The sequence below is a fragment of the Hemibagrus wyckioides genome, linkage group LG25 (genome assembly GCF_019097595.1).
Source record: "Hemibagrus wyckioides isolate EC202008001 linkage group LG25, SWU_Hwy_1.0, whole genome shotgun sequence".
NCBI classification, from domain to species: Eukaryota; Metazoa; Chordata; class Actinopteri; order Siluriformes; family Bagridae; genus Hemibagrus; species Hemibagrus wyckioides.
In genome coordinates, this window is record NC_080734.1 from 14,779,337 (window position 1) to 14,799,663 (window position 20,327).

The window sequence follows — 20,327 nt, forward strand, 5'->3', positions numbered from 1 at the left end:
GCACATCAAGTATGCACACAGAAAACAGAAGCTTTCGGTATCATTGCTCTGTCCATCTGCAAGTTTCAACAATCACATTTCACTCAGAGTGACATGTTAACAGAGGAGGAAAACATTAACTGGCAAACATTCTTTAATAATCTCAAAAATACAAGGGGAGGGGCATGACTTGAGCTCCCTATAATCCAGAGTTTCATGCATATAAATACCATGGCAACGAATTCAAATAGTGACTAAAATAAGGCTTTCTAGCACAGCACTGACACGGGCCTACAGCTGAAGAGCAGGAAGGGTTGGTTTACCAAGGAGCAGCATTGCAAAGTATCAAGAGGCAGCTTCATTCATTTGTTACATTTTTAAATGGCATCAATATCAATATCTTCTTCCTCCTTATCAGCCTTTTCAGGCTTTGTGGTTTCCATCTTCAGCTCACGTGCAGAAGAAGAATACACCACCTGGCGAAAACATCAGAGCATGAGCAAATCCCCAGAAAACATTCAGAGATTACATAGGTTTGTATGCACGCTTATGCCAGTAATTACCTCCACGTTGTCTTCGTCTTCCTCGTTCTCCTCCTCGCTACCCTCACTCTCCTCTTCTGCTTCCTTCAGCCATTTCACGAAGGGCTCAGCCTTGGCATGGATCTCCTTAGCGAGCTCTTTAGAGACATACTTTTTGGAGACCTGGAACAATTAAGATCAAAACTAGTTTTGTAACGGTACATAATAGCTTAAAATTAAAAACCAACAGTGTTCCATCGCTGATGTGCGTCTGTACCTTCTCAGCCCAAGCGAGGATGACGTCTTCTTCCAGCAGGTCGGCGTCATACAGATCTTTGAGAATGATGGGGACGCGAGGCAGCAGCTGACTCTGATGGAGCTTCACCAGACACTCGATGCCACCCAGGAGATACTTCTGAGTCTTTTTATCATTGTGGCAAAACTGATGAGGGAGGGGAAAAAAAAAGGTGCATGAGCTAGAAACGACATATGCCATATCACCATCCACAGCTGGTTAGATGTCAAGCAGTAAACACGTCAGATATACAAACAAACTTCTGGAGCAGGACCAGTCACTTTGAATAAAATGGTTTTGAGTCAAAACGGAGACAAACAGCCATACACAGACTCACTCGAAGGAAATGACGCTTATATTTCTTAATCTGCTCACGGATGTTCTCATCAAAGAGCAGCTCGCTCAGAATCAGAGGGCCCATGGCCCTCACCTCAAGACGCTCTGCTTCAGCCAGGATTTCCTTATCAGACGAGTCAATCAGTCCCTGCTCCTTCTTTTGCTATAAGGATGGAGCAGGATAAGGGACAAAACGGCTCATTAAAAGACACCCAAAAAATAATTGGTTAGTATATAACTGGCTGGTTTAAAACATCACTCATCAAGCCCACCTTCACAAAATTGTAGAACAGGTTGACTCTTTCCTCTAGGCTTTTCTCCAGATCATCGCTGAGTGTGAGGCCTTTAGCATGCTCACTGATCTCCTCCATCCGGCGACGCTGTGCCTCTTCTGTGGTCTCTTCAGCCCAATCTTCATCATCGTCATCTCCATCCTATCGACAAGCCACACATCAGACTCAGTTTATAAAACTGAAGACAAGTTGTATGATGCATGCTTAAAACATTTTTGCATGGAAAGGCTAACATCACTAACAGAATACTTTAGGATTTTACTTTGGAGTGTAGAAGACTGAACTCACCACAGCATCAGGGGCATCAATGTCCCTACGGTTTCCTGCCTCTCCGCTGCTCGAGCCGTTCTCTTTGTCTTTTTTGCGGTTCTTTTTCTCCTTTTCCTTCTTGACAGAACCACTGTCGCTCTCTGTTCCAGGACAGGGAGGAGAAGAAAAATTAGGACTGAAGTTTGGATTTCTTTACAGGCTAGCCATTGTAAAACAAAACAAAAAAAAGTCTATTGAATAAGAATATTAAACCACTAAAATGTGACACTGGATCAAAGTGATACGAAACACAAAGCCACTGATTAACATCGTTTGCCCCCAGGGGTGTAAAGCATTGGAGGTGTAATGCAATGCCATTACCAGCATTTGCATTTGTTTGAAGGGGCTGGGTGTGCTACCATTTTGAAATATTACTACACATTGTGATTAATCACATTGGAACTCGCCACATGTAAATGAATAGTGTACACGCTATTTTAGTCTTTTTCGCTTTCCAGTCATGCTGCATTCACACAGAGGTTTGGCAACAGTATACCAACAAAAGTCAAGAACACAAACGTAATGAAATGTGGCATGAAAGAATGAGAAGAAACAAAATAGGTGTGTGACAGTTTTGGTACGCTGCAAAAATATATGCAAGCTGTTATCGGTGTAAAGCTGGAGTCAGTGTTCTTGTCTGCATTATAATCAGTATTGTGAAGCTGGATGCCACCAAGTCAAGAAATCCAGGTTCAACCTTCCCAACTAGACTGGCAATCAGTTCAAGGAACATTACTGTTACATACACATGATAAAATTATGCTCTAATGTCCCAAATTATTAATCTGGAATACACTTACAGAGGCAAAGGTGTGGCTGAGAAAGAGCTGAGCAGCACAGAGCAATGTGTGTATATAAAGTATTATATAATAGCGAAAAATTAAGGAACACAGACAAAAAAAAAAAACCCCAAACAACAAAAGATCCCAGTTTTAAGTTGTCCCTGAGCCTGCTTCCTGTCTCCTCATTTCCACATACAAGAGTACCATAAAACTATAACGCAGACTGAGGTGAAGAAAATGAATAACGCCCATTTAGGGTTGTTTGCCCCAAACTTACCAGGTGGATTTTTGAGAATGAAGGTACAGAGTTTGTGTCTGGTGTCCAGCATGCCTCGGTATCCGCAGGCCTTACAGGAGTTTCCGATGGTCTGCTTTTTAGCGTTGATGTGCTGAAGATAGAGAGAGCAGAGTTGAATATTTTACCCAAAATAATCTCTACAGACCCCAAAGCCATTAAAAACCATCTTGGAAACATGTTAAAAAAAGATTTGAGTGGCACAAAATCAGTGACACGAGAAGAGAGCATGCGGTCATGCTTCGCGAAGCGGGCTCTGTGATGTAAAGCCAGAGTCTACAATTTTTATTTCTTCAGGGGACATTTACATGAAGTGCAACTACATTATGTCATTGTATATGTATGTGTCAATATGTCAAAAAGAAACCACAAGGAACACAAGGTTGAGTTTCATCCAGGTAGGCTTCTGCAAAAAATAAAAAATAAAAATAAAAAAAAATTCCCCTGATAGCAATGTGCTTTTGTTTTTTATTTTTTTTAAAGAAGGTCATGATAAAACGATTCAATGGATAAAAACCATTAGTTGGAAAAACACAGGAAAAAAGAGCACTTTCACCATTTTGAGAGCAGGAGCAGCATAAATGCAAATGCAAGTTGGACTTGTTTAAGTAATTCTGCAATAATATACAGGGAACAGCAGCCCATTAGAAATATTCCTTGTTGCAATCAGATGTCTTATTTTCAACACAGTCAATATTTTCACTGCTAAAGCTGCTGGTCATCGAGTGTGCCAGTCAAAAAGTGCATGTAATCATTTTCTGATGATTATCTCCATTAACCTCAGTTGCTAAATGTCCAAGCTGACTCACTTTGTTAAATATAAACCTTTCTTTATCGGGCCTTCCAGAAAGAGTCTGTTTATATTAGAGTGTTTAACACACCTGTACAAATTATTCCAAATTCAGATGTCAGTTGGCTCATCTCTTATTTTATTAAGGGAAAAATAGACTGCTCTTCTGGCATATTATGTTATAATGAACACAAATGTGCCGTGTTTTTGTCTGGTATTATAACAGAAATAAATGTTACTGAAATTTGTGCCAAAGTAATATCACATAGGGACGATAATACCACTATAAATCGCAGGAGCCTAAAAGATGTTACATATTTTCCAGATATTAGTTTTGGGTTACCTTTTACTCACAAGAGAGAGTAAAACTGAATCTTGACCCCTGAATCTGCAGCACATCCGACACTGTCGCAATGTAAATTCAACACTCATCTCTAAAATACAGAACAGACTGTACCAGTGCTGGAGGCATTAGACACCTACTGCAGTCTAAGCAGAAAAGCATGTAGCTGAGACCATGCAGGAGTCAGACTGCTGCACTGCAAAATTAACAAGGCCAGACTTCCCTCTCGAACACACCCACACACATTCTCATGGTACTGCTTTTCAAAACCACTACAGTCTCTGCACGAACACTAAGGTGAGATGTATTGTGTCTGTACCAATGAGCTCTACTGTCAGTCACATCAACTCAATTACTGTTCCTAGAGACACTTTTTACTAAGCTGTATACATGCCCACTACAGCTCCAGAACAATTCAGGCATCAAGTCAGCTCTTATGAACAACAATTTCACACAGGGCACACAGGGAAATAAAACCCTTTGCTGGGACGAAGCTTGCAACATCCTGCATACTCAGCAGCATGTGCAAATTGGCAGAACACTGGTACAAACACAAAGGGCACCAGGTTCACTCATGTAAATGAATCACCCGAATGTTTGGAAAGTAGCAGCTTCATTCAAAGGTCAACAAGGACATTCATATAAAGAGAAAAAGGCCTACTTCAACAGCTGTTACAAATACACAAGGGTACTTAGCATAGTTACCAAGTCAGTCTCAGGATTGTCACACTCCGGACACAGCACAAACTTGCGAATGAATCCATCCAGCATGTCTTGCAGTTTGTTTGCCTCATGAGATCCGTTGACAATGTAGCGGTCGTTCTTCGCATCAAACTGGGTTTGGGCTCCCAGCTCACAGCCAAAGAACTTGGTTGGATCTATTAAATAAAACAATTATTTAAAAGGTTAGACCTTTCTTTCTCGCAGAAGTGGAGAAAACCTCATTTATACAACAGTACTCACAAGTTGGAGGCCTGTTCAGTGCCTTGGCAACATCAACCATGTTGACTATAACAGTCTTAATACCATTCCCCTTGCCTTCCACCTGTCAGAAAACACGACAAAGAAAATAAAAACATTTGTGTTCCACAAACAACAGCAAAGGCAAGTTTTTTTTTTTTTTTTTTAAAAATCAACTCCTACCTTAGCAATCAAACGCGGCATCTTGTACCGGTAGAACTGGTCCGTGACGCTTCGGTTGACGTTGACAGACATCCTGGCTTACTGTAGGGTTTATCAGCAAGACTGCAAGAATTGGCGATTTTTCGTATTTTCTGTCCAGAAAGGAAAGGATGACATAAACGACTGCAAGAAGACTCGGTCTGTGACATGAAAATGGTTTGGCCAATGAGGCTCCAAGGGGCAAGCTTGTCGACTAAGTTCCCCCCACGCAGGTTTCGACAGCTGTCCAACAGTTCTGTAAATCAAGAGACAAAAGAAGAGTAGGTATTAGGTATTGCGCTATGGGTCAATTTATAGCTATGAATGCTAATCACAAACATAGCATTGGGTGGGGGGGTGGGGGGAATAAAATGTTTAGTCATGCTGAGCAGTGATGGCTGGTCAGAATGTATGGAATAGCTGAAAGCAATTTCTACACACCATCAGTAACAAGTTGTTACTATAATAAAACCGTTAAGGTCAAGCCTTGCAGCACTTGGTCTCATTGCACATGCAGGGACATAAAAGCATTATGCATGCAAGCAGGAACAGACGTCCTCACTGACAGCCAAAAGCAGCACTTTGTTTGGACAAGGTATATTCATTTTACTTCTTGTACCTACTGCAAAAGAAAACGCAATCCACTTTGGTCATGTTTGTAACACCTGAGCCTTTGTTGCTGCAGACACTTATGTATGTGTTGGTGATGTGGGCTTAAATAAATTAGCCCCAGGGGACACTAAACACAGCAGGCACATAACTCACTCACCTCAGCAATGAGTAAACTATGCGAATCTGGATTAGAAAGAAATCATGCCCATTTAATTTATACATATAGCCATTTTATCCTTAAAAGACCAAAAATTATTTTAATATTGAAAGATAGGTCAAGCTTAGTATCTCTAGACTATTTATACAAGCTGGCCACAACGATGGCCTTGTGTTGCTTGGATTTAGGTTCGAAAACTAGGGTTTAATACAAGCATATTTTAGATTTTTTCATGAAGACCAGACAATTAGACCAACTAGACCGCACCAAAAACCTGTACTTTTCACACTGATCTTAACCTCAGGATAATGCTGAATGTAAGTGGGATTAGAACTGCTTTTTGTAGATTTATGAAACACTCCTCCAAAGTAGGGTTAGCAAAGCTTGTGAAAAATGTTCATGCTAGATATCAACACACACACACCAGGTAAAATATGCAACAAGCTTAAAAAAAGAGAGAAAAAAAAAGCTGATGGACACAATGCCTTCACAGACGCAGGACGACGCCTTTTGAAAACCTAATCTTAGATATCACAAAAATGCAAACTCTGGTTTTAAGAAATACGTCAGATTATGAACACCGGTATCATTGTTCACCCCAGGTAATGTATGAGCAGTGTGAAACTTGATGACCCAGGATTCTTTTCACCTGGGGGTTTAGAATGACCCAGGGGCAACTGTTTCTAGTGTTTAAAGCCCCGATTACATGTTTAGTGTGGTGTCCACCCGAATCCAGTTATCTTTTGCGACCAGCTGTGTTAATGACTCACGGGCTGGTACGTGACTACGCGGAGGTTAATAATCGATTCTACAGTAAATATCGCGAGATTCCACGTAACACAAGCATGGTGAATTCTGCGCGAGACCACATGTTGCTTTCATTTAAATATCGCATAATATACTCAAACATTCAGTCGGGTTGGAGTAAAAAAAAAATCTCTCTATCTATCCATCTATCTAAATGAAAAAGTATAGTAAATATTCGTTGGGTGTCCGTTATCCAAATCCAAAGAAGAAGTGCGAATTGGAAGGAAGGCGCCATTTTGAACCAACTCGTTTTAGAGAGCAGGCGCGAGACAGGAACAAGAAACACATGCCAGACAAAAAAAACAAACAAATAATTATCCTGTAAATATAGATATGTGTACCTTTCCCATCCGCAGCTCCTGACGTCCGAATAGTCTGCGTTTTCGTAAAGCACAGACATAAACACACCGCTGGTCTCCCTGAGATGAATGAAGTGTTAGGATGATCAGGTCCTACTGTATGCAGCACTGCGTTATAGCGCTGCGGAGCCTGTAGCAATCCTTACGATGCAGACTGATGAAGCCCGAAAAGAAACTTTGAGACACCCTCAAAACCGAGGATCTGAAACAAACACATTTAAAACTATTTACATTTTTTTACGTGACAATCCAGCCTTAAAGCTACTTCGAACAAACAAGCTAGTCCAAGCTAACATATGGCATGATGTCTTAGCTTTCCACTGCTTATTGACCAGCTTACTACTTCTCGCTCGAGCCTTAAATCGAAATATATTCTTAATATAATATGTAATATAATTTCAGGATCATTTTTAATGTTCCGTTCTGGTTTAAAAAAACAGAAATCGTTGCACCTACCTCTACAATGCGTCTCTCAAGTCAGTTTCTATAGTAGCGTGCTTCCAAATGTTAAGTTGGTTATTTAACCCCGCCCCTCATCACTGTGGGCTAACACTATTGGTTCATTCTTCTGTCAATCACCGTATTCTGACCTTTACCAGTGACGTCTTTTTGCCTAGGACGTCATTGACACAATTTTATTAGGAAAATACCATATACATAAAAAAAGTGGGCTTGATGTAAACCCAAATTTTTCCACATTTTATAAATGACTGAAATTAAACCAAAAAAGGTCTGAAAACATTTTAAGCTCTGGAAGCACTGAAATTTATGTAACATTTTTATTTATTTATTTTTATTATTTATTTATTTCTCCCCCTTTTTTTTATCTGGCAGCTAATATTGTAATAATGCGACTATGTAATACCTCTTGTTCTTGTGGCATTGAATAAAGCATATTTAAATGGAAAAAATGAGACAAATATGCATACACACTTTAAATAAATTGAATTATAACGTCTTTACAAAGTTTTATTGGGTTAAGCATATTACAAACCTCTGCAAATCAAAGTTTATTTTGTTTATCAAAGCATCCTATGTGGCTGTGCTGTATACTGGAAAATAAATGTTCAGCTATTCTTAATATGCTAATAATTCTGGCCAAACTCTTTAAATATAAAGCAAGCTTTTATGAAAGCATATCCGTCTGTTACGCCAGTCTACATTTCATGTCCCCAAGGCACAAAATAATAAAATCTAAATATGTCAAAATTAACATAGGAATAAAGACATTCCTTGTAATTAAGCATTGTATATCTAGTGTGATTAAAAATGTATGTTATATTTCAATAAACCATTTTCTTACTTTCTTTTTTCTTTTAAATACTTTGTGTTATACAGTTCTTATATTTTTATGATCTGTATGCAGAGAACACAATGTTTAGAAATCCATTTATTTTTCCATGTTTAGGTTTAATGAATCAGCATCACATCATGAACTATATACTACCATTAGTACAACCTGTTGCACAATGTAGATACACAACACAGATTGCTTATGGTTTCTTTTAATAATGATTGTAGCAACAGGACGCTTCTAAATAGGGATGTTTTCAGTTCATTTCACTTTTAGCACACATTCCACTTTTTGTAAAGAGCTAAATACCCAGCTAACCAGTGCAGAGGATGGCACACAGAGTGAAAGCTCTAGACATGTTTTCATTCTGCTGCCAAACAAAAGCTTCCTGCCAGAACCTCAAAGGGCAATGGCACAAGAATGCTATGAGTAAACAGGCAGAATAGACTCTCAGGATTACCTATGGAATCAGAAGGGCTGAAAAGGCTTACTACTGACTGAGCCATTGGGTAGCACAATGGACGATAGCCCACTAGTGAAAGGCCATGAATTCTAGGTCTAGACCACTGGGGTGGCAAAAGTCAGTCATACAGGGATTTGCGTTTTCCCCATTCTGTCCCACTAAACACATCCCATGGACGTTTTAGTAGTTAAGTAATGAATTGGGTTGGATAAGGTTCACCAGGAGAACCAACACCCCTGGGTTTGACCTTCAGTGAAGTTTAAATGTCCTTACAGAAAAAGATTCAAGAAGCTTTATTGTCATTTCAACCACATAGCTGACGCAGTACATAGTGAAATGAAACAATGTTTCTCCAGGACCTGGTGCTACATAAACATACAACAAAGTTCAACACAAATAAATACCACCACCGAGCTAGGACAGAAGTTTGTCTTAGCCACGTAAAGTACACAGTGTGCAGCTAGGTGCAAACAGAGCATAGACAAGACAGTGCAAAAGACAATAAATACAAGACAAACAACACAAAAGAACACAGGACACTTAGCGCCAAAAAAGAAAGAAAGAAAAGAACGTGTAATGGAATGTTAGTGAAAAAAGAAAATGAAATGTATATAAAATTGTGCAAAAACACAACAGCAGCGGTTGAGGTAGTGCAAATAGAAATAAATAAATATAACTATAGCAGCAGATGACAGGTAGAGGTAGTGCAATAAGTAATGAACAATATAAATTGCGTTTGTGTGCGTCCACACAGTAAAGAGAGATAGTGTGTGTGTGTATATTATATATATATATATATATATATATATATGTGTGTGTGTGTGTGAGAGACAGAGCTGTATACAGTTCAGTCCTGAGTGAGTGAGTGAGTGAGTGAGTGCGCATGCGTGCGTGTATGTGTGTGTGAGAGAGGAGAACAGTTCAGTCCTGGTTGTTGAGGAGCCTGATGGCTTGAGGAAAGAAACTGTTACACAGTCTGGTTGTGAGGGCCCAAATGCTCCGGTAGCTCTTTCCAGATGGCAGGAGGGTGAAGAGTGTGTGTGAAGGGTGTGTGGGGTCAGCCACAATGCGGTTAGCTTTGCGGATGCAGCGTGCGGTGTAAATGTCCATGATAGAGGGGAGAGAGACTCCAGTGATCTTTTCAGCTGTCCTCACTATCCGTTGAAGGGTCTTGCGATCTGAGACGGTGCAGTTCCCAAACCAGGCAGTGATGCAGCTGCTTAGGATGCTCTCGATGGTCCCTCTGTAGTACACAGTCGGGATGGGGGAAGGGAGATGGGCTTTCCTCAGCCTCCTCAGGAAGTAGAGGCACTGCTGGGCTTTCTTGGTGATGGAGCTGGCGTTGAGTGACCAGGTGAAGTTCTCCGCCAGATGGACACCAAGGAATTTGGTGGTCTTGACGATCTCCACTGAGGATCCGTTGATGAACAGCGGAGAATGGTCACTCTGTGCTCTCCTGAAGTCAACAACCATCTCTTTGGTCTTGTCGACATTCAGGGAGAGGTTGTTGGCTCTGCACCAGGCTGTTAGATGTTGCACCTCCTCTCTGTATGCTGACTTGTCAGTCTTACTGATGAGACCCACCACGGTCGTGTCATCGGCGAACTTGATGTGGTTGGAGCTGTGCATTGCTGCACAGTCGTGAGTCAGCAGAGTGAACAGCAATGGACTGAGCACACAGCCCTGAGGAGCTCCAGTGCTCAGTGTGGTGGTGCTGGAGATACTGTTCCTGATCCAGACTGACTGAGGTCTCCCAGTCAGGAAATCCAGGGTCCAGTTGCAGAGAGAGGTGTTCAGGCCCAGCAGACTCAGCTTCTCAATCAGCTGCTGAGGGATGATTGTGTTGAATGCTGAACTGAAATCTATGAACAGCATTCAAACGTAGGAGTCCTTACAGTCCAGGTGTGTGAGGGCCAGATGGCCGGTTGTGGTGATGGCATCATCCGTGGAGCGGTTAGGACAATACGCAAACTGCAGGAGATCTTATGGAGGTTATACTGCTAGTAAAGGGAAAATAAAAAAAATAAAATAAAGAGGGTTACTGCTTGTGTTGCTATGTTCTTAAAGGAAACTTAAGTCATGCTATTATAGGAGCCCAAAGATTAATGAAGAACCCAACTCTGGGCCAAGACTTGAAAACAATATCTTTTGTTTCTTTATTTCTGTTTAACATATATACTTGCACAGAGAGGTAAGGAGCTCAAGAATCAGCTCAAATAAACCATAGAAAACAGCAGGCTGTCCATAAACACATTTACCAGCTGAGCCTTGAGCCCCCCCACACAGTACAAGGTTAACTCAAGACTGAGCACTATGTAAGTAGAGAGCTCTCCTTAAATAGATTCAGATACAGGCGGCGCTGATTGCCACTGAGCATAATTAAGCCAGTGTTCTCTGGCTTCCTCTGGAGGCCCATTATCTTCAATAAGTCAATACTCCATATCTGAGTGAGAAGTCAATTAAAGTATATAGTCACATTTGCAGGGTCTTTATTATTATTGTTTGTGGATAGCAGTGTGGAAAAGCATGTAGAATTACTGCATGACAGCTCCATTGCTCAATACTGAGCTTGAGTTACTGTCTGTTTAAAGTTGTCCCTTTATGCATGTGGGTTTCCTCCAAGGTCTCTGGTTTCTCATCTCCCAAGATGAGAAAAACAAGACTACAGCTAAATTAGTTACTTAAAATTGTCCATAATTGATCCCAGTGCAACTAGACTGGGATTCTCCATTACCCTGACCAAGATAAAGCAGTAAATGAATTTCTTATTTGCAGGGACTGACATGTAAATTGTGAGCCACATTAAAAAAAAATATTCATTTTGTTAAAAATGAATAAGTTTGTGTAGCTGTTTGTCAGACAGCTTCCTAGAAAGTACAGACATCCAGACGTTCGTGTACGACGTTCCACAAAAAATAACTAATTATCAAATTTTTGCAAAGAAGGAAACCATAAACTATTGAAGTGTAATTTAAAAAGAAAACAGCAAAGCACAATGATTTTATTTAATATGCCCTAGAGATCAGCATAGGATTCATGTGTGGCAGCAGTGCATTGAATGAAATAATGCAGATAATGACCAGTAATATGTCACACACAACTCTGTCTAGAAATTACTCAGAAAGATACAATGAAAAAAAAATGTTAATGAGAGAGGTCAATAGTGAATAGTCTGAGCTGACAGTTAGTGGCCAAGCCCCAGTGGCCTAATGGATAAGGCACTGGCCTCCTAAGCCAGGGATTGTGGGTTCGAGTCCCATCTGGGGTGTACTTTGAATAGAGTGATGCCGTGGAAGTGTGCTGGGTCCATAACCCAGAGCTTGATGTATCTAAGCCTCTTTGTTAAGTGCAGCTTTTGTTTTACAGCAATTTGTTGCTATGTACCTGTACTTTGCAATGTCAATAAAGTTTTATCTATCGATCTAACTCAAATAAGCAATCAGTACAAATATAGTGAGCAGAAAAGCATCTCTGAAGGCACAGCATTTTGAACCTTGAGGTAGATGACCATGTCAGGTTCTGCTTGTGACAACCAAGAACAGAAAGCTGAGGCTGTTGAGACTAGACAGTTGGAGACTGGGAAAATGCAGCCTGGTCTGATGAATATCAATTTCAACAGCATGAACTTATGGCTGCATCCTGCCTTGTGTCATCAGTCCAGGCTGGTGGAGGTGGTGTAGTGTGTGGGGAAGATTTTCTTTACACGCTTTGGATCTGTTAATAAACAATCTTTGCTTTAATTCCACAGCCTATATGAGTATTGTTGCTGATCATGTACATCCCTTCATGGCCACAATTTCTAATGGCTACTTCGAGCATGATAATGCATCATGTCACAGAGCAAAAGTTATTCCAATCTAGTTCATGACCATGAAAGCGAGTTCACTGTTCTTCAGTGTTATTGTCAGTCACCAATTCTGAATCCAGTAGATCTCCTTTGGGATGTAGTAGAATGGGAGATTCACAGCCTGAAAGTGTGCTTGAAAAATCTGCAGAAATTGTGTGATGCAATCTTGTTAACATGGTCCAGAATCTCAAAGCAATATTTCTAACATGTTCTTGGACTCCATGTCATGAAAAATTGAGGCTGGTTTTAGAGTATTTAGTATTAGGTGTATCTTAAAATAGACTAACACTGTAAAACTGTACTGCAGCTAGCCACTAGAGGGCCTCAGAGTTATGACATCTAGCCATATAACAGTCACAGACTGAAATATCTGCACAAGCAGTCTGTATGTTTTGATCTGCCTGCAGATTCTCTGTAAAATTTACTGTTATAAATGCTGTGTGTCATGTTAGAAAATTACACACATTCTGGCCAATTAGATTTTAGAACAACAGTGCTGTGCTGTGGTAAAAACCAGCAGCTTTGTTTAATATTCACGTCAACCATCAGAATGGGGAAAAATGGAATTTCAGTGATGGAGAATTCAACAGTGCTGTGGTATCCGTCCATTCATCCATCCATCCATCCATCCATCTTCTTTTTTGCTTATCCTACACAGGGTTATTGGGAGCTTTGGGGTGAAAGACACCTTGGATTGAGTGCCAACCCATCACATGGCACACACTCATACACCCATTTACACACTATAGAAAATTAGAGATGCAATCAGCCTACATTGCATAGATATGTACATGAAGCACCGGGAAACATGCAAACTGCATGCAAACAGGGCAAAGTGTAAATCGAACCCTTAACCCCTGAGGTGCAAGGCAAATAGGCTAACATTGCTGTGGCCTAACTGGTGTAAAATAGCTTGATTAGAATTTGCCAGACCATCTTAGAGTCAGTTGTTGCCAAAAAAAAAACCCACACCAATCAAGTAATTTGAAAATAAGTAAATTTCAATATTTACATCCCCACTACATTACATTACTTACAATAACACACAGCAGTGCACTTGTGCAGCTTCAGTCACCAACAGGTAAGAATGAAACAAGTCTTAACATGTTTTTCCTGAAACACTATCTTATCTTTCAAATTTACATTTCGAACATAAAGGTGCAAATATGCAAAGCTTTGCTGGAAACAGGATGTGGACATATGTGTTATGTATGATTTCCTTTGTTCAGAACCGAAAGTGAAAGAGTTGAATGGTTGAATGTTTTTGGGCTCAGGTAATGAGACCCTCCATAAATACACACCACTCAGAGCAGTCTGATAATCATGTGCTCAGAAGTTATCTCTCTGTTGGCTATTTTTGCATTAATCCCTTTTGCTGATTTCCATCCAGCCATTCGTCCAAGCAATGGGCTTCATGTGTGCAACAAAAACCTGAGTGTCCCAGCACTTGAGGTTCTCCCTGGTGGAGGCTGGGACAACCTGCGCAACATAGATATGGGCAGAGTGATGAACTTGAGCTATTCACAATGCCAGACCACTGAAGATGGGATCTATCTTATTCCAGATGAGACCTTTGTCATACCGCAGAAGGTGAGCTCAGTGGAGATGAACTCTGAAATCATCAACTCATGGCTTGAACAGAAAAGTTCTACTTCGAGATCGATCAACGCTGAGGCTTCCTTCGACATCTTGATGAATGGCAAGTTCTCTACTGAGAACAAACGCATGAAAACCCATCAAGTGAAGGACAAGTCAGTTACAGCACGGGTGCAGGTAAGACACTCTGGAGCAGAACTTGTACAGTATGCATATAAAAATTTTTATTAATTTGGAAATTAAGGAAAATTAGGAAAATTAATCTGTAATAAATACTGCTTTCCATGGAATGCCTTACTTTCTTAGGTTTAAGTAAAACAATGCAGAAAAAATAAATTAGAAATGGGGTGAATTCACATATATTCGGACACTTTTAAATTTTCCAAATTGTTGAAGCTTTCTTTCTATTTGTAAAAGAAAATATCCAAAATTTTAAAACTCTATGAAATCCACAAGGTCATGAAAGAAATACATTTTTATTATACAAATCAATAAATTTTTATTTATATTCTAGATATATACATTTATAATTAATGTTTAATAAAAAATTTTTTTTACTTGGACTACATTGAATGCTCCTTTTGTGTGTGTGTGTGTGTGTGTGTGTGTGTGTGTGTGTGTGTGTGCATTTAAAAAATTCCCATAAAATATTTTGTGTTGTAGGGTTAGTGTTAGGGCTACAGTACAATAAGCAAGATTTTTCTTTTATGCTAAAATGCCGACAGCTGCAGTTTCCAAAGATATACAGTATGAGAACATCGCCTCTAAGATGGCACTGATGAGCTCAGCTGATCTCTCGACTGCTCTAACCACATTTGTTTGTTCTGGTTTATTTTCTTAGAAGCGTTTCACTATGTGACAGACTGTGTATGATTGTATATGTGACAAAAATAATTAATTTGAACAGTGGCATTAAATATAATCAAGTGTAAACAATTTTCCAAATTTAACATACCAATCTTAATGAAAATGAAAAATGAAGCTATTTATTTCTTTATTTTATTTAATTTCTTATATGAAAAACTACATAGGAATATCATATACATATTATGATATTATAACAGAATTGTTGCTCTTTTTCTACCTGTACCATTAACAGTGTTTTATAAGGATGTAAACAATCCAGAGACTGAAAATGCCCATGAATTCCAGTGCTAGACTAAGCAGGCATTCAGACACATTCCTTCTATCCAGCTTCACATGGCATGATAGAGCCAGCAGATGCATATAATATGGGTAATAGACACAAACAAAAACAATCTACTGTTTACTTGTTATTACAAATTCCTGTATGTTAGTAAGTAGTGGTAAAATACAAGGATAATTACTTAGAATTCCAGTAAAAAGAAAGAAAGCAATCCTGTATTTCCAGTAGAAAAGGTTAATCAAGATCCAAAGTTCAAATATTAGCTCATGTACCTGTTAAGGAGGAAACAAAAATACACCAAAGGGCCTGAAGAATCATGAGTCACATGTGATAGTCCCATGATTTAAGAGGTGTGGCTCCCACATGGCTGGAATGAAAACCTGCACTCACACTAGATAATCAGGTTACCCAAACCCACACAACCTGAATTACAGCACAAATCCTTTAATAATAAAAATTCCTGTTGTCAAATAATGCTTGGCAACTTCAGTCTAAAAAATCAGTCCTGTAAGTGTAACAGTAATAGACTCTAACTAGTTGTAGTAGTAGTAGTAATAAACTAGTAGGGCTGCAGAAGAATAAAAGCTTGTATAGGTTAACCAGCATTTTAGGTCCACCCACTTATCCAAACCATCAATCAACATGTATGTTCAATGTACTTCTAATATTGATAAAGTGGCATTTAAATGAAATTGAATAAAATGGCAATGAATTGGAAAAATTCCAATTTCTTCACCTAAAGACAAAAAATGGAAGAATAAAAACCCATTTTTCAACCTTTTTTTACTGACTCTTCTTGTTTTTGCTTTCCACAGGTCCGTAACCTTCTGTACACAGTAAAGGCTTATCCTGATTTCACTTTGGATGCACGTTTTGCCCAACAGGCAGTGGAAATTGGAGATGCCATTGAAAACAACCAAATCCGCCATGCTACCTATCTGTCAGAAAAGATGGTCCTTGATTATGGTACACATGTCATTACAAGTGTGGATGCTGGTGCTATTTTAATGGAGGAGGACTATTTGAAATCATCTTATGTTACTGAAGCACAGTCCTCTCTGTCCTCTATTACATCATCGGCTGGTTTAAACTTTTTTAACACAGCTAAATTTGATATTGGCAGTAAGGAATCACAAGAAACGTCTGAAACTAGGACCTACCAGAGTAATATTATGTACTCGGTAACACTGAGTCATGGTGGTGCTTTGTTTTATCCTGGCATCACTCTACAAAAATGGCAGGAGAGCACATTAAACAATCTTGTTGCTATTGACCGTAGTGGACTACCACTACATTTTTTTCTCAACCCATCAACATTGCCAGACCTCCCATATCCAACAGTAAATAAGGTAGCTCTGTCAGTGCGTAAGGCCATAGATCGGTACTACAAAATAAACACCCATCCTGGGTGCATTGATCCAGACTCCAAAAATTTCAACTTCCAAGCCAATGTAGATGATGCGTCCTGTGAAGGTCCAAGCACCAACCTTAGCTTTGGTGGTGTGTACCAAACATGTGAAATGTTGACACCAGATGCAGTTGAAATCTGTCAGGAACTTGAAGTAAAAAATCCAGCTACTGGCTCGATTTCCTGTCAGTATCCATACATTGCTACTCTACTGCGCTCTGAAGAGCAAGACAGAACATACACTACCGAACACTGCTGGGAGGAATGTTCTGGAATTATTTTCAAAGACTGTACAACTAAGTGTGAGACTATATACCATGTTAGAAAAGCACTGGTGAAAACTTACTGGTGTTCCACTAATAACCAAGTTCCAGAATTCTCAGGATATCTCTTTGGTGGTCTGTTTGGCCCTTCTTTACAAAATCCATTAACCAAATCCAGATCCTGTCCTCCAAATTTCTTTGCCTTGAAATTTTTGTACAGTGGCATCATGATCTGTCTAAGCAATGACTATGAAGCAGCAACAAGATTCTCTGTACCTTTTGGAGGTTTCTTTAGCTGCCAGTCTTCCAATCCACTTGCAGGGAGTCAGTCGCGTTGCCCACCACAGTTTAGCCAACATCTCCTTGAGATAAGCGATGGATGCCAGGTACTCTACTGCGTTCAGTCAGGTATTTTCACTGGTGGTGAGTTACCCCCCATCCATCTACCACCCTTCACAAGACCACCAGTAATCAGTATGATTGCAACAAACACTGTAGTTGTGATGACTGAAGGAAATCAGGCCTGGGTAAGGATCAAAGGCACCAAGTTGTGGAAGGTGGCCAAGCCTGAAGAATTATCCCAAATGTTTAAGGGTCCTTATTCTCAGTCACAAAAACAAACGATTGGCATAGCCTGTGGTGCTGTTGCTTTAATTGCTTTTGTGGGGGTTGTTGCAATGTTAGTTGTGAGAAAGAGGAAGAAGATCCTTCTAAGAGGTAGAGGCTATGAGGAGATTCGTTATGAGGTACAGTTTGAGAGTACTGTAGAAGCCCAGACAGAGCTACAATCTGAGAGTGAGACTGACCGTCTCTTGGCATAGTGTTTCTGTCCCTGTGTTCTGTTTAAATTCCTTTAAACTCATTTAAGTGTATTGACAGAATATAATATTTAGCTCCCAAACTTGTTTAACTTTGTATACTTTTTTTTCTACTGGTGGTGGTGGTTTAGCTACTGGTGGTGTGATGTACTTTAGGAGAAGTAAAAAATCTTATAGAGCACTGCATGACATGAGTCAGATTTGATTATGACATGAGTCTGATTTAATCCATTGTGCTTCCACAAACCCTGCATTGTCTTTGTACGTATGTCTTCTGTTTAATTGTGTTTTCAGTTATTCTTTATTTTGCTTTTTTTAATCATTTGAAATTATACTCAAATTGTAATTGTATTTGAAATTGTACTCAATTATAAATAAATAAACAAAAACCAATATGTAATAAATAGTATACATTATTTTGGTCATATTCTGCATGGGCCACTTTCTGTGTAGGGTTTCTATACTGATAAACAATGCTGCACTTCCACATAAGTACTACACCCATGTTGTCTTGTTCTAAAGAAAGAAAGTCATATATAAATAGTTGCATAACGACTATATACAACTTCAAACTCTGTTTAATATACAAGATGGTTTCTCAGAACCAAGCCTGCTGTCCCCTTCAACCAAATAGCTTTACACCAAAGCCCTTCCCCAGGGATTTAGATTATGTCTTGTGAGAAAGGCCCTTTATCCGTTAAATGGACATGTTTAACATAAATACTTTTAAGAGCACATAGTCTAACATTGTAATGCCAGGAACACTTATGGTTTGTATAACCATACTAGTACCAAATAAGTTTAAAAGTCAACACAGGAATGTTTATTTCGCAAAGATACAGGGATATCATATTGTATATATGAATGTGCCAACATGAAGGTTATGCAAATACATAGTCTGTGGTATGTGGATGCCTGACCATCACATTCAATTGTGTATCTTTATATTCATTAGCATTAAGATTTCCCATCACCAGAACTAAGAGCCCAGACATGTTCCATTAATACAAATTTTCCAAGGTTAGGGTGGAAAAACACTACTGTCCTGCACAGACCTCAACCCTACTGAACAAATTTGGGATGAACTGGAGAACTGACTATGCACCAGACCTCCTCACCCAGCATCAGTGCCTGATCTCACTAATGCACTTGTTGCTGAATGATCACCAATCCCCACAGACACACTCCAAAATCTAGTGGAAAGCCTTCCTAGAAGAGTGGAGCTTATTATAACAGTAAAGGGAAATAAGTCTGAATGGAATAGTAAACAATCACAAATTCGTGTGATTGTCAAGTTTTCTCAAACCTTTGGTGATACAGTGCAGATGCAATGACACGCTGTTGTACAAGATATTTTGTACTTTAGTACTGTCAGAAAGAAAACAAAAGATAATGCTGTAAAATGGTTCTAGTAGATTGTAGTGATTTAATTTAAAATGCTCTAGAGGGCAGTAGAGCATATAAATAGAGTATAATGTTATAACAGGATTTATTTACTAGATCTCTCTCATTTGTACTTCTGTCATTGTATACAAAATATAACATTGATATCATTTTCATAAACTTTATATATGAAAGTGTTTTTTATTTTCTTTTTCATGCAAATTTGAGCAGTCATAAGCTACACTATATTGCCAAAAGTCTTGGGACATGCACATGAATGCAATATGGAATTGGCCCACCATTTGCAGTTATAACAGCTTCAACTCTTCTGGGAAGGCTTTCCACAATGTTTAGGAGTGTGTTTATGAAAACATTTCTCTCATAGTCTCCGCTCTAATTCATCCCAAAGATGTTCTATCAGGTAGAGGTCAGGACTCTGTAGAGGCCAGTCAAGCTCCTTCACACCAAACTCGCTCATCCTTGCTGGATCCTTGATGGATCTTGCTTTGTGCACTGGTGTGCAGTCATTTTGGAACAGGAAGGGGCCATTCCCAAACTGTCCCCACAAAGTTGGGAGACAAAAGCCAAAGACCATGCCAGGTTCCACTTCTATCAGGCAAGAACAGAAAGCTGTGGCTGCAATTTACCCATCCTCTTAGCCAGGGGTAGGCAAGCACGGTCTTAGAGAGCCACAATCCTGCAGAGTTCAGCTCCAACCCTAATCAAACACACCTGAACAAGCTAATCAAGGTCTTCAGGCTTACTAAGGCTACAGGCAGGTGAGTTTTTTTTCAGGGCTGGAGCTGAAATCTGCAGGACTGCAGCTCTCTAGGACCGAACATGCCTACCCCTGCTCTAAGCGCTACTTCCAGCATGATCAAGCATGCCACAAACCAAAATTAGTCTCAAACTGGTTTATGAACATGACAATCAGTTTACTGTCCTGGTCTTCCCAGTCACTGAATTTGAAACCAGTAGAACACATTTGGGATGTGGTAGAACGAGAGATTCACAGCATGAAGGCGCACCAGACAAATCTGCAGGAACTGGACCAGAATTTCAAAGAAAT

General features: G+C 39.6%; 2 protein-coding genes and 1 non-coding gene across 3 annotated transcripts; 2 read left to right on the top strand and 1 right to left on the bottom strand.

The window, feature by feature from the left end:
• Window positions 1–115: 115 nt before the first annotated feature.
• Window positions 116–7,609, bottom strand: eif5 (eukaryotic translation initiation factor 5). The gene is made up of 12 exons (XM_058379299.1): window positions 7,496–7,609; window positions 7,022–7,241; window positions 5,087–5,360; window positions 4,907–4,988; window positions 4,649–4,821; window positions 2,793–2,904; window positions 1,713–1,834; window positions 1,404–1,565; window positions 1,133–1,294; window positions 778–942; window positions 543–683; window positions 116–455 (listed from the first exon to the last, which is right to left on the bottom strand). Exons 3-12 carry the CDS (start codon window positions 5,156–5,158, stop codon window positions 357–359), a joined length of 1,290 nt encoding a protein of 429 aa, XP_058235282.1. The 5' UTR covers window positions 5,159–5,360; window positions 7,022–7,241; window positions 7,496–7,609; the 3' UTR covers window positions 116–356.
• A 4,382-nt stretch (window positions 7,610–11,991) lies between these two features.
• Window positions 11,992–12,064, top strand: trnar-ccu (transfer RNA arginine (anticodon CCU)). Its single transcript has one exon. It is a non-coding gene; the product is annotated as a tRNA-Arg (tRNA).
• Window positions 12,065–13,901: 1,837 nt separating this feature from the next.
• Window positions 13,902–18,163, top strand: LOC131346036 (macrophage-expressed gene 1 protein-like). Its single transcript, XM_058379345.1, has 2 exons — window positions 13,902–14,416; window positions 16,202–18,163. Exons 1-2 carry the CDS (start codon window positions 13,967–13,969, stop codon window positions 17,876–17,878), a joined length of 2,127 nt encoding a protein of 708 aa, XP_058235328.1. The 5' UTR covers window positions 13,902–13,966; the 3' UTR covers window positions 17,879–18,163.
• The last annotated feature ends 2,164 nt before the right edge of the window (window positions 18,164–20,327 follow it).

Bases quoted from the DNA above. Each gene is read 5' to 3' on its own strand.
- LOC131346036 (XM_058379345.1), top strand. From the start codon at position 13,967: ATGTGCTCAGAAGTTATCTCTCTGTTGGCTATTTTTGCATTAATCCCT. The intron at 14,417-16,201 runs GTAAGACACTCT...TGCTTTCCACAG, and splicing joins CAGTTACAGCACGGGTGCAG to GTCCGTAACCTTCTGTACAC.
- eif5 (XM_058379299.1), bottom strand. From the start codon at position 5,158: ATGTCTGTCAACGTCAACCGAAGCGTCACGGACCAGTTCTACCGGTAC. The intron at 4,822-4,906 runs GTGAGTACTGTT...TTTATTTAATAG, and splicing joins ACTGAACAGGCCTCCAACTT to ATCCAACCAAGTTCTTTGGC. The intron at 1,295-1,403 runs GTGGGCTTGATG...CCATCCTTATAG, and splicing joins TGTTCTACAATTTTGTGAAG to CAAAAGAAGGAGCAGGGACT.